Source organism: Pteropus medius, unplaced genomic scaffold, assembly GCF_902729225.1.
Source record: "Pteropus medius unplaced genomic scaffold, Ma_sr-lr_union100, whole genome shotgun sequence".
In the NCBI taxonomy this organism is placed as follows: Eukaryota; Metazoa; Chordata; class Mammalia; order Chiroptera; family Pteropodidae; genus Pteropus; species Pteropus medius.
In genome coordinates, this window is record NW_024351073.1 from 4545115 (window position 1) to 4557968 (window position 12854).

General features: G+C 38.1%; 2 protein-coding genes across 6 annotated transcripts in view; both read left to right on the forward strand.

Moving 5' to 3' along the window:
* RANBP3L (RAN binding protein 3 like) overlaps window positions 1-2752 on the forward strand; it is a 41976-nt gene extending 39224 nt beyond the window's left edge. Inside the window, exons 16-17 of the mRNA XM_039842647.1 lie at window positions 523-712; window positions 2318-2752. Of these exons, the coding sequence (XP_039698581.1) occupies window positions 523-712; window positions 2318-2361 (234 nt within the window). The 3' untranslated portion in view covers window positions 2362-2752. The remainder of the gene's footprint in view (window positions 1-522; window positions 713-2317) is intronic.
* A 3469-nt stretch (window positions 2753-6221) lies between these two features.
* The window catches only part of NADK2 (NAD kinase 2, mitochondrial), a 35767-nt gene continuing 29134 nt past the window's right edge, over window positions 6222-12854 (forward strand). For 2 of the 5 annotated variants that reach the window (XM_039842664.1, XM_039842665.1), the window contains exon 1: window positions 6522-6840. In XM_039842664.1, coding sequence (XP_039698598.1) covers window positions 6541-6840 — 300 coding nt within the window. In that variant the 5' untranslated portion in view covers window positions 6522-6540. Of the gene's footprint in view, window positions 6329-6521; window positions 6841-6904; window positions 6967-12854 lie in introns of those variants that run through there. The other 3 variants (XM_039842666.1, XM_039842662.1, XM_039842663.1) reach the window with 3 other exon arrangements.

The window sequence follows — 12854 nt, forward strand, 5'->3', positions numbered from 1 at the left end:
CCAATGGTATTGTTACCATGATCTTTTATATTAATAGAAACCATAAAAATAGCATAAAAAGTATTGAAAGAAGGACTTCTGATATGATACAATATCATAGACTGCTCTAATGAATTCTCCTTTTCCACAGAACTATGTGGCTTACAGGGAAAGTGATGTACGTAAGAAAAGTGATATAAAGGAAATAGAAGTTTTTTCACCCCGTAATACTATAATTTTCTACAGTGTAAAATAAGAAGAATGGTCTTTTACAAACTGAAATTCAAACAAATTTTAAATCACAAAATTCTACTTTATCAGTTTAAAATGCACATATCGGGACCTCTTATAAAATCATCCACTTTAAGATTTAGTTTGGTTCAAGATAAATTGACTTTTTATCCAGCAGATTTTAGGGTTATTTACATTCTAGATTTATGCCATATAATTCCTTCCTTACTAATAGTGAAAGATTAAAAACTCATAAAATGTGGCTATTATTCAATTATTTATATTCCTAACAACTTAGTTTTCCTTATGCAGGCCAGCGCCAAAGATACAGGATATCTGTATGCAGCAATACATCATCGCCTTGTTGCACTCCGAAGCTTCGATAAGCAGAAAGACGGAAATCAAGCTGAAAGCCAGTCAGAAACAGTCCTCCAGCAATTAAACTGTGATAGCTGTGATGAGGATGAGGATGATTTAATTGAAGTCACTAAAAATAGATCAGGTAAATAACTTTTTTTTTGTTAGGTCAGAAGTTTAAGAAAAAAAATCTTATGCACAATCCTAACCTCCAAAATAAATTTTTAAAAAGTGGAACTGATATGTTTTAAGTGGATTGGGGAGGGTTAGAGCCCTAGCTGTTTGAATCCAAGGAGTGGGTTTGAAAATCTTCAATATGTGGCCTTCATTAGGATATTACCAAAACTCAGTCTCATCATGATGCCTGCATATCATCTGCATATAAATTGCATAAAAGACCATATTTGCAGTTTAAAATATTACATTGCTACCCTGAAACTAACCATTTATTCATATGTCTTTTCACTTGTTCTCATTTGCCTATTATTGGCTATAGTAAGAGAAATTATAAATACTTGTAATGAAGCCACCAGGCAAATATGGCTTGAAACACCAAAAATCCTGTTTATTCCCCTTTTGGAATCTTTATTTTCAAAGACTTCCTTTGCCTGGGGCAGAAAGTATTATTTCTTTTATTGTGTCAAGATTCGTGAATTGAGCAAGGCTGAAGTGGAACCAGTAATGAACAGGCTTCTAGGTTTCAGTGCTTGTCCTGATAAGTGAATTTAAAATAAAAGTTCATTATTATTTTTGGAGAAAAACATCGTCAAGGAAATAATAAGCACAGCTTTGTTATATAGATGTAGCTATTCTAATAAAGTCATCTAGATATTTTCAATAATATTTCATTTACCCATAAATTCTACTCTATGGAGAACTAGGTAATATAGTGTGTTAGCAAGCAATTTTCCAATTTTTAATTATTTTAAATCTCAAAGCTGCTTTAATCATACATAATTTAAAAACCCATCAAAGACCATGAGCAGAACTTCATGAAATATCTTCCTTTGCCTAATACTACAAATGTAATCAGGAGGAAAAATGCACAAAACATGCAGGTCAGGATCATAAACTGCTTGACTCAGTGAATGAGAGAACTAAGTAAATATTATTTTCCTTGTTATTATTAAATAAATGGCTAATTATTCTTTGAAATGTATGAAATGTATATTATCTTTTATATTATTATGTTTATATCATCAACAATAAAATGGGATCTATTAGAAAATCAGTTTGTATCCATTAAAAACGTTAACTTGAAAGAAGGATTAAATAGCAAAATTCTCATCAACAAATGACCTGTATATAAAATCTATATTTTATTATATTCCATTTTAGGAAAGAGTAATATGCAACTATCTTTGTACAAGATGAGAAACAATGAAAGTAATGCAAAGTAAATGTCAGCCATATGAGCACCATCCCCTTCCCCTGCCATTTTCCCCTTTCATTTAGTACCTTCTCCAGGAGATGTCGCATACAAATACAGAAATGTTATGAAAGTAATAAAAAGTCTAATTTTTAAAACATTGTTGCCCATGAATTAAGAAAGGGTTTAATGATCTGAAAATGTTTAATGATCTTAAAATTAGGAACATTTCTAACTGTTACTTATAAAAATATAAATTCTATATATTTCACTTCTTCACCAGTAAGCATATTCATGAGTATTCATGTTCAGTTGTATTCAATATTAAATCTAATCTGAATATACCATTGTATAACAAAATATTTTAAATTTATATCACAGATCCTTCCCGGTGGACTCACAGACAGTCGGTTGCCTGTTCATGAGTGCTACATACTATAAACATGATATCTACAAAAAGATTGATCACCCTACTGAAAATGCTAAATCATCCTAACTAAATGAGAAGATCCTATTCATTCCTCGAAGAGTTTTTATTAAAAAGTTCATGAAATATAATTTGTTGGAATTAAAATTTTTCTCTTGTAGTCTAATAATTCTGAGGTTTTACATTTTAATTATTGTGGAGAAAGTAAGAATTTAAGAAACACGTGGACTTCGGAAATTCAAAATTTATTATTTTTGAGGAAGTTAATTTAGAATAGGATTTGATAACTAATTTGGACTATTCATCACATTGATGGATATAATAGTTAAAATTATAAATTGCTGAATTTGATAAATATCTAATCGAAATATTTATTTTCCAATCATACATTGGCCGTAAAACAAATATTTTACAAAATTTTCAGTCATTTCTTTGAAAACCACTATAACTGCCTAATAACATTTCATTTAATTGTGTTCTCTTCTGGGAAATGTGTATTCTTATTTAGCCTTTGGATTTCCTTCCTTTAAAGAGAGTATTTGTTCTTGGACTTGTAGCCATTGTACCTTGTATATTCTTGACTCACAGTCAGTATCTAATAGTTTTTGAAGGAATGAACAAAAATACATTACCTATGTACCAAAACACTAAATATACAAAAAGTAAAATATTTTAACTTGTTCTTTGCTTTATTTATAAAATTAAATTATCATTAATATTTGAGTAGGTGTGACTATATAGAGACCTTTAAAAAAAAAATCATATGTAGCCAAATGAATTTTTTCTTATATGCCATTATTATGGTAGACTACAGTAAGTTCAACAATCACACAACAGACTTTGATGCTCTTTTGATTTTTGTTTCAGAAACAATGAATTACACTAGAAAATTAGTCTCAGTACTTACTAGCTATGTTTCATTTTTTAGTCCAGTGTGATCAGTCATAGCTTCAAAATGACTTTCGATCATGAGCCCTAAACAATTCCTGTTAGAGGCATCTTAGTGTGCGTGAGCCGCCATAACAAAATATTACAGACTGCGTGGCTTAAACAACAGAAATGTACTTCTTACAGTTTTGGAGGCTGGGAAGTCCAAATTCAAGGTGCTGGGAAGGTAGGTTTAATTCTGAGGCCTCTTTGTTTGCAGGGGGCCACCATCTCACTGCATGCTCACATAATCTCTTCTTTGTGGGAGCATCTAACTCTAATTACCTTCCAAAGCCCCATCTCCAGATACCATCGTATCGGGTGTTAGGGCTTCAACATATGAATTTTGCAAGAACATAAACATTCAGTCCATAACAAGGGGACAAGAGTCACAATTCTAAAATGATTTCTAAAAAAGTTTTGATATTTGAAAACTATGGCATTGAAGGTTATTACAGTATCTGGTAAATGTTTAGCCTAATAAAGACATGATGTATGTTTTCAAAAATTAGACGATTGCCAAACTTTTAAATTGCTGCCAATCTAGTGGCTATAAAAGGCTATTTCGCTATTACTTTAATTTGTATCAGAAATAAGGATTTCTGATAAGATAGATATCTTTCAGATATTTATTCACTGCTTGTGTTTCTTCCAAGAAATTCCTGTTCACAATCTTTACAAAGATAATCATGTCATTTTCTCCTTTTAGTGGCTTCCTTGCATATATGAGCTACAAGCCAAGTTCCTAAGCATGGCTATAATACTTTCCATCTCTTTTGCTCTGTCTACCTCTCTAGCCTCACCTCCCACTGTTGCCCGCTTCCCTCTAAATTCTCTAGGAATTCAAAACTGCTATTTCATTGCTCCACACCTTGTGAAATTCCTTTCTCACTGTTGCTGAGTCTGGCTAATATCTATTCATTCTTTAAGGCTTGGCTCATGACATTTCCAGAAAGATTTCCCTAACTCCTCTTAAGCTGTTAAGACTGATTCCTCCACATTCCTATAGCATTCTGTACATAATTCTACCATTGCATAAAACTTTATGTTCCTTTAGGGGGAAGACTACCTTTTATTTATCATTTTATCTCCAGCCCTAGTAGGGCGTTTGACCCATAGCAGGCAATCAAATATAATTTGATCTCCAATGACATGTGTTGTGTATATAAGGCTCAACAGGAAGATAGAAATAAGGATTTGAAGCTCACTCAGGACAGTCTGGGGTGAAGGTACTGGTGGCAGCTAAAGTCATGGAAGGGGAAAGGGGCTAATATTTGCCAAGTGTATACTTTGTAATGGGCACGTATATATATTTACAACTTTACAAAGTAGCTATTATACTTTATACAGGAATAAGTAGGACAAAGGTTGACTAAGTAATAAATGGTAAAGCTGGGTTTGAATGAGTCTTTTTAAATCTAAAGTGCAAGTTCTTTTCATTATACAATACTGGATGAACTCATGCAGAAGAGTGGGGGCGGGGAGAGAGAGAGAGAGAGAGAGAGAACATGAGAGTGTGCACGAGAGTGAGCACGAAAGAAGGGAAGAAAAAGGAGGGGAAAGGAAGAGAGGGGATAGATCCTGGAGGGATAGATCCTGAAGACTAGCTTAGAAAGAACCCAAAAAGGGAACAGAGAGATGGGAGGGACACTATCAGGGATTTGGTGTGTTGGAAGCCGGAGTAAAAAAATTCAAGAGGAAATGATAACCATTTCAAATGCTGCATAAAGATCAAGTTATTTAAGGGCTGAATAATGTCTTCTGAGTTTACAATCAGATCTTTGGTCACTTTGGAAATAGTAGTATTGAGTGAAATGGTGGGGAGAAATGATTACAACTGGTTTGGGAATGAATAGGAGGCGGAGATGCGGCAATGATGAACAGATTACTCTTTCAAAAATCTTAGCTTTAAAGGGAAGATAGACAACATGTAAAATGCTAGGGCTTAGAGTTGGTTTAAATTTTTTTCAGATGTCATAAATATGAGTATGTTTAAATAATTAGTAGGAAAAACCAGTAGAAAGGGAGAATTAAAGATATATTAAAGAGGATAAGTTGCCTTCAATATGCTCAACATTCCTAAGCCAGATCAATCGTCATCAAACACTGCTTTCAGGATTCTTCTTACGAGTTAAAAGCCCACAAAACACTAACTGCTACCTACAGAATAAAGTCCAAATACTAACAGTCTTAACCCCTCACACTTGCCTTACTTTTTCAACCTTATCTCTCCATCTGGAAATGCTCCCCTGGCTCAGACTCCTCCACCTCTTCAGAGACTACACACCCTTTTTTTCTCCCTTTGGGCTGTTTTTTGGTGATCAGCAAGGGCCACGACCGAGTAGTCCCACAGGGCCCCATGCTTACATGGGTCCAGTGCTCTGCATACTGCTTTGTTGTCTTGAAATTCTGAACAACCTCTGAACAAAGGGTTTCGCATGGTCTTTTAATACCAGGCCCTGCAAATTATGCAGCCAGTCGTGGGTCAGTACCCTAAGACCCTAGCTCAGCGTTGTAAATATCAGCCATCCAATATGCGTTAGTTAAATGAACGAACAAAGCACCTAGTCTCATGAGCAATAATGAAAAAGTATAGACTTATGTGGTCTAGACTTAGGTGCAATAATGGGAAAGGACCGTACCCCAATAAGGAAATGCGCGACACATGCCTTCCCGCCAGGTGCTCAAAACCCCACCCACAGTTCCTGCGCCGCCTCAGATCGGTTCCAGCTGGATTCTTTCCGGCAGCTCAAACACCAAATAGGATCCCAGCGTTTCCCTTGGCTGCAGCCAATTCCCGCAGCTCTTCGGGCTCCGAAACCGCAGCGGGCTCTGATTGGCTGACAGGGTTGGGCGGGGGCTGATTGGCTGACAGAATTGCGGGCGGGAGAGCGCCCGCGGGGAAGGGGGTGGAGCGGGAGGCTGTCCCCCAGGCGGCGAAGCGGCCACTGCGCAGGCGTCAATGGAAACGGATACACACACAAACAAAACCCACCACCCTGAGGCCTCCGGCTCTTCCCCGCCCACCTTTACCTCCGGTGGGCGCTCCCCTCTCCCAATCGCCTGGCTTTCCCCGCCCCCGTCAACGTCCGGGCACGTCCCCCTAGCGGCGCGGGCCACGCAGGGCCCTGTACTTAACCTCTGGCCAGCGGGCGCGAAGTTAGAGGCCGGGACAGCGCGGGCGGTGCGCACACGTGGGGGCAAAGAGCGGGGCTGGGAGCCCAGGCCTCCAACGTCCGCCGGGCGGACGATGACTTGCTACCGAGGCTTCCTGCTGGGCAGCTGTCGTCGCGTGGCGGGCGGCCGGGCGGCGGCGCTGAGGGGCCCGGGCGCGGGAGGCCCGGCCGCGCGGCCGAGCCTCGGCGGTGACGGCGGCGGCCGGCGGCACCTGGGGCAGGGTCAGTCGCGCCAGCTGGCGGGGTGTGGTAGCCGCCCCGACGGCGGCTTCCGCCCGTCCCGGGTGGTAGTGGTGGCCAAAACCACCCGGTACGAGTTCGAGCAGCAGCGGTACCGTTACGCGGAGCTCTCGGAGGAGGACCTGAAGCAGCTGGTGGGTCCCGGGGGCCTCGCCGTTGCGTTTGGGCTCGGCCCGGCCGCGGAACGACCCTCCTTGCCGAGGCGCCCTAGATGCTATGCCCGCCCCGCTCGCCGTCCCCCACTGCCTCTGGCTTTGCTCGTAGGTCCTCCCCCCACCCCATCGTGTGTGTGAGAGAGAAAATGAGGAGGGAGGAGGTCTATAGTGTTCGTGCAGAGACCCCCGAGGCGGGGACTTCTGGAGGAAGCCTTGGATGGGGGAAGAGGGGTACCACAGTCGGTTTAGGGATTTATTTCTGCCCTCGCCACCCCTATTCCCTTGTTGGGAATAACTGCTCCAGGAAAGGTGGGCCGGTGACTGAAGTCTGGGAACGGCTCCGCAGGCCACCCTAGAAAGGGGGGCGCCTCTGCAGGCAGGGCGAAGGTACCGCGGACACACCCCCTTTTACTCTGCAGGACTGAGTCCTGGGACACTCCGGAAAGCCGGACTGGGCGAGCCTTTACCATGCAGGAACGTGGTAATCAAAGTTCTAGCAAACTCACGTGTCTTTGGTGCTGGGAAGAGCAAAGAAGAAATTTTGACTTTGAATGTAATTAATTTGAAAGGTCAGGATAAAGGCAGACAAACCTGATAATTATGAAATAAAGAGCCTACGTCTATAATGTAGCAGTACCTCCACAGTAGACATTTGGTATATGTACTTATTAATATTTTTGCAAGGTATATAAATCCTTCCAAGGAAGAAACCCTGAATATTATGCCCCTTCCCTCTCCTTTTGAAACTTGTGATCTAATCTCCTCATCTGCCAACTTTAGGAAAAGGAGATACTACCATGAACAGTATGTCCAGAAAAATCTCCATTGGAAATCTCTAATTGTTGACACTGCAACAAAGGGCTTTGGAATTAATTGTAACCATAATCTTGTAGAATTCTGTGCAAGAGCAGACAGCCTGGTCTAAACTGGCTTGTAATTTTCAATTTTTTTTGGTAATGTTTTGTAGAGGTATCCAAATAAAATTGTAAATCATTTTTGCGTAAGTACTGAGTCTATTTTCAGACTTAAACTTTTTGATTCTTTAATGAGTTAATTGAAGAGGGGCCCTGCATTCATCTGGTGGAAGTGCTAGGTGCAGGTTTGTTTTTGCCTTTCTCTAAGTGTTTGAAGGTAGTAATTTATAGAAAAATGTCGCCTTATTTAAAGAGTAAAACAGTTTGAGCAGCAGTTTGGAGTAAAGTGTGTCAGGGTGTGAAATTTGGGGTGAGTCAGGGAATAATGTCAGCAGGTGTTTCTCTTTTGGGGAAGGTATATCCCATGGGTTGTACTCCACATTTTGTAAGATCTACTTTTTAGAAACTCAAATGCCATATACCCATAAATGTGTTCTTCATACAACTTTATGGAAGCCTCTCAGCAGTGTAAAATAGTGCACTTGATTGGAATGTTCAGAGTATAGAGGTCAGGAGTTTGGAGTTCTAGGCTCAGGTTCTGTATGGTTAACTTCTATCCTTTGAGTCCTAATTTCTCTGGGCCTCATGAGTGAGAACAATGCTTTTCGTGGCGTATGGTTATTTTTCAAAACACTTTCACCTAGTATGTGGAATTCTAGGGTTGGACTGGAGAGTCTCCAAGGCCCCAGAAGGGCTGGCATTTTGAAACTGGGTAGTTTTATTAAGGCCTCAAGAAAATGGGTGGCATCTAAATTAGATTAATTCTTAGGCCTCCTAATGAGATTGGCACTAATCAGAACTTTTAACATGCAGTCAAATCAGTAAGTCTAAAAATTGGACTGCGTAGTGGACTCGATATCTGAAGAGAAATCTCTAACAGGTAAATATTTGTCTATCACTAGGTAATGCTGTTCAGGATAAGAAAACTTTGAAGTAAAACTTCTGGACTACAGAACACAGTTTTGAAATAGTTGTTGTCATTTCAGTTAAACTTTATTGGGTTAGTTCCTTACTGATTTGAGTTTTATCATTTTATTAAGGCCAGTATTTAAAATGAAGTAGCATTAGGTACTCCAGACCAGAGATCAGGAACAGGCCGAATAATACTAGGCCATGTAAAGTTGTCCTAAAATAAGATTCTGTATTAGGAATGGGAAGATGATTAATATTTTTGCTATTTGTGTTGCGGGTAAAAGATACTAAGGTATAATAATCATGTGGATTGGGTATAAAAGAAAGTGGGTTAGTGCTTACTTTAGTCTTTGCATCATAGCTGCTTTGTCTATAGTGTCATGGTAACCTGAAGTTTATCAGAGGGTTCTCTTTTTCAGTGGTGGTGGTGGTGGTGGTTTTGTTGCAAATAGATCTCTGTTAGGTTGTTTGTTAAAATGCAAAGGGAAAATAATGGATGGAGTGCCGGTATAATTTTATATCCTGAAGCCTCATGGTTTTTTAACTTTGTAGAAATGTAAACAAATGGAGGAAATATTTAGTTGATAAAGAATGTACAAAATAGGTTTACATCTTTCAAACTGTCAGAGTTTGACTTTCAGTTACTTTCTTATTGGTTACATTGCTTAATGTTTAAATCTTGCTTTTTTATTTTTGCCTAACTGATCAATGACTTCTCTTGTGAATGGAAAATTCCTAGTCAAGGACTTTACCTCTATGGCTTGTGACTGTGCAAGGACTAATTAAACTATTACAATTTACTCATAAGAGATGTAGCTTTTGGCAAATGTGGGACTTTTATTAACAGGGTTCAGGAGACTCACAGATTAGAACTTCAGATGAATCAAAGCGGATTGGAAAGGTTTTGACATCAAAACATGCCTTATTAGCAAAAAAGAAGGTTTTATTTAAAAATATTTTGGTACATACCAAATAAGAAATGAGCAGTTTCTACCCTCCTCTCCCCTAACTCCGAGCCCTACAACCCCAGATGCACCCCTTTTTAATGGTTTCTGTTTATAGTTTTAAAAAAATTATTTTCAGAAAGGGATAGAATAATTTCATTTAGCAGTCCCTCTATCATAGGATTCAACTATTCCTTGTTCTTAGCAGATTCGGAAGCTGTAGTTCTTTGGATGTTGTTTCCCTTACTCTGCATAGCTTAGATTGTAGTTCTTGGGCAGGTGATACTTTTGCCATGTGGTGTGCAATGAGTGTAGTGTTTGCAATGCAAATATTTATCAAATTAAAGAACATGATCTGGAGTACTCCCAGAGCTTTCTAACGGAAACCTCACTCCTCAAATCTTGCAGATACAGGCACCAGAGTGGCCTATCTAAAGTGAACATCTGGCCACTTTACTCTTCTGCAAAAGCTCTCATAACCTGTAGAATCGCCTCGGGAATTAGTTAACATGCAGATGCCTGAACCTTAGCTCCCCCGTGAGATTCTGATTCACTTGATGGAGAACTCCCAGACTCTGCCTTTTTGAACCACATCCTTAAGACTGCCAATTCAGCTTTTTTTTTAAACAAGCCTTCCAGGTTTGCAAGTGATCTCTGGAACACACTTTGAGAAATACTGCTGTACGTGAACCTTCACGATCCTTAGTGCCAAACGAGGCCTTTCATGAACTAGCTTTTCTCAACCTGTTGAATTTCATTTCTGATTATTCTTCTGTTTCCTTCCAGAAATAATCTATACATACAAATCAACACGGTGAAATTTTCTTTGTCCTATCCCTTTTTGCTCAAAGATAACATTTATTTAAGCTATTCTGCCTCATGTTCTTTAGTAGTATGCCAAGTATTTCATTGTGTGCAGATGCCATAATTTATTAAAATACATTCTATAATGAATAATTGTGTTAATTCCTACCTGTGTGAATCAAGCTCTAAGATAAATACTGAAAAGTAACCTTCATCCTCTAGCCAATTTGTTTTTCCTTGAGGTCAGGTTCAGACATTACTCTCACAGGAAGCAATTATTGGTAATCTTGCTGTGCTCCTTTCTGGCCATCAAGGTTCTGTTAGGTATTCTTCACTGTATCTTCATAATACTTATGTTTTTGAGCTTCCCACTTTAGAGTATTTGTGAATATTTTCTTCTCTAGACTTGAAGACAAGGACCATATCTTCTTATTAAATTGTTACTATAAGTAGTCCTTGGGAATACAGAGAAGGGAGAAAATAGTTTGGGGAAGGGCAGGAATGAAGGGTAGAAAAGAAGACCTTTAAATAATTTGTTTTTAACTATTAAGTAGATCTTTTAATAATCTTAAAGTTTAGATTTTCAGTTATGAAATATTTCTGCCTTATAGAGAAATTTCAAAAAGTTGATGCCTGTTTATCAAACTGTCTAGACTTAACAGATATTTATTTAGCCATATTTACTTTAGATATTTTAAAAGGAAATGTGGTTATAACTAAAGCCCCATCCTTCCAGTTTTCCCCTTCCCTGTCTCCCCAGAGGTAACCACGAGCCTAAGGTTGTTACATATACTTTTCGTATGCATATGTTATATATTTATTGATAAGACTGTCTATAAAGTGTATATTGTTTTGCCTGTCTAAAAAGTTACATCAGTGATATCATATTCTTTAAAATATGTGCCTATTCTACAGAAATTTGTTTTTCTTCATTAGAGGTTTTGAAACTTATCTATTTTGATTTGTAATCGTTTTAACTGTTGTATAGTATTCCACTGTTTATATAATTAGGTTTCCAATTTTTTGTTTTATAAAATGCTGCAATTAGAAGTACAAATAATTTTTCCGTAAGCATCGATTGACTCCCTGATTCCCCATGTCCTCATCAGCACTTGGTAGACTTAAATATTTTTGCCAATGTGATGAGAGTGAAATGGTATCTTTTAATTTTAGGATACTTGAATTGAATATTGGAGAAAGAGGAATAATTTATATGTGAAAGAGAGAAGACAGTACTAGCAAGATAGTGGGAAAGTTCATCTTTCTGCCAACAAAAAGAACTCAGATGTTTTTGACTATAAGCCACAGTCAAAAATTTTACATCATGACTTAGTACATATAGTCATATTTGAAATAAAAGATAACATGAAACAATTTAGTTTTGTTACATGTAGTATAGTTTATTTTCTCTTTAATAATGCCGATTGTGATCATTAGATTTATGTGGCAACATTGTAATAGTTGTTTGAAAATCATTGCTCAAGAATAAGTATATTAACTCTCAACAGGTTGGCTGGACCTTATAAAGGGGTTAAGTGTCATGTGAAGGAGTTGCTTTTATCTTGTGGTTTTCAGTTTGTAGCAGCAGAATACAACCCTCCCTCAGCCTTACTCTTTTCCTACAAGAGTGAAGTGATAGGGTCAATTTTTTTGAGTCTTCAGTATCTGGGAGTAGCATGACAGGCTTCTGGTAGTGGTTAGGTTGTGGGTATTTACAGTATCCAAATAGGATTTGTCTTATTCCCTGGTACATGTTCTGTATTGTCCAAACCAAAAATTGGTATAGGATAAAAATCTGGACTAGGAATTGAAGTCTGAGGGCCAGTTACTCTTAAGTTTTATTTATAGCAGTCGTTAGAAGCAGTAAATTTGATGAAATTATTCTAATAGACATTGTACATTTGAATTATTCCTCTGTCTTTAGTTTTCAGTACCTCCGTTTAATACATTTGATTGATTGCAACTAATGTTTAAATGACCACAATAGGCACTCATATTTGAATAAATTTAAAAATTTAGAGCTTAATTTCTAGTTGTGTAAAGTATTCACTCTCAAAATGGCCTCATGAGTTGTAATTATTATGACAAAATAATATAGCATAGTAACTAATCTGCTAGAAAATCAGAGCTTGATATTGAGCATATTATTTTGAAATCCTGTTAGATATCCAGAGAAAGATGTCAAATACCAGTTGGCTACATTCATTGGGAGCCAAGCCCTAAAGATAGGCCAGGGTTAGGGATAGCAATTGGGAGCCTTTGGCATCAGGTTAGGGATAGCAATTGGGAGCCATCAACATACTGATCTATTTTAATGAAAGCATTAAACTAGAGTAAGGAAAGAGTAGGGAAGAAAAGCATTGCGATCCATATTCATTGAGAGGCATTCAGTGCAGTTTTAGTTAATTGGCAGTTGGAT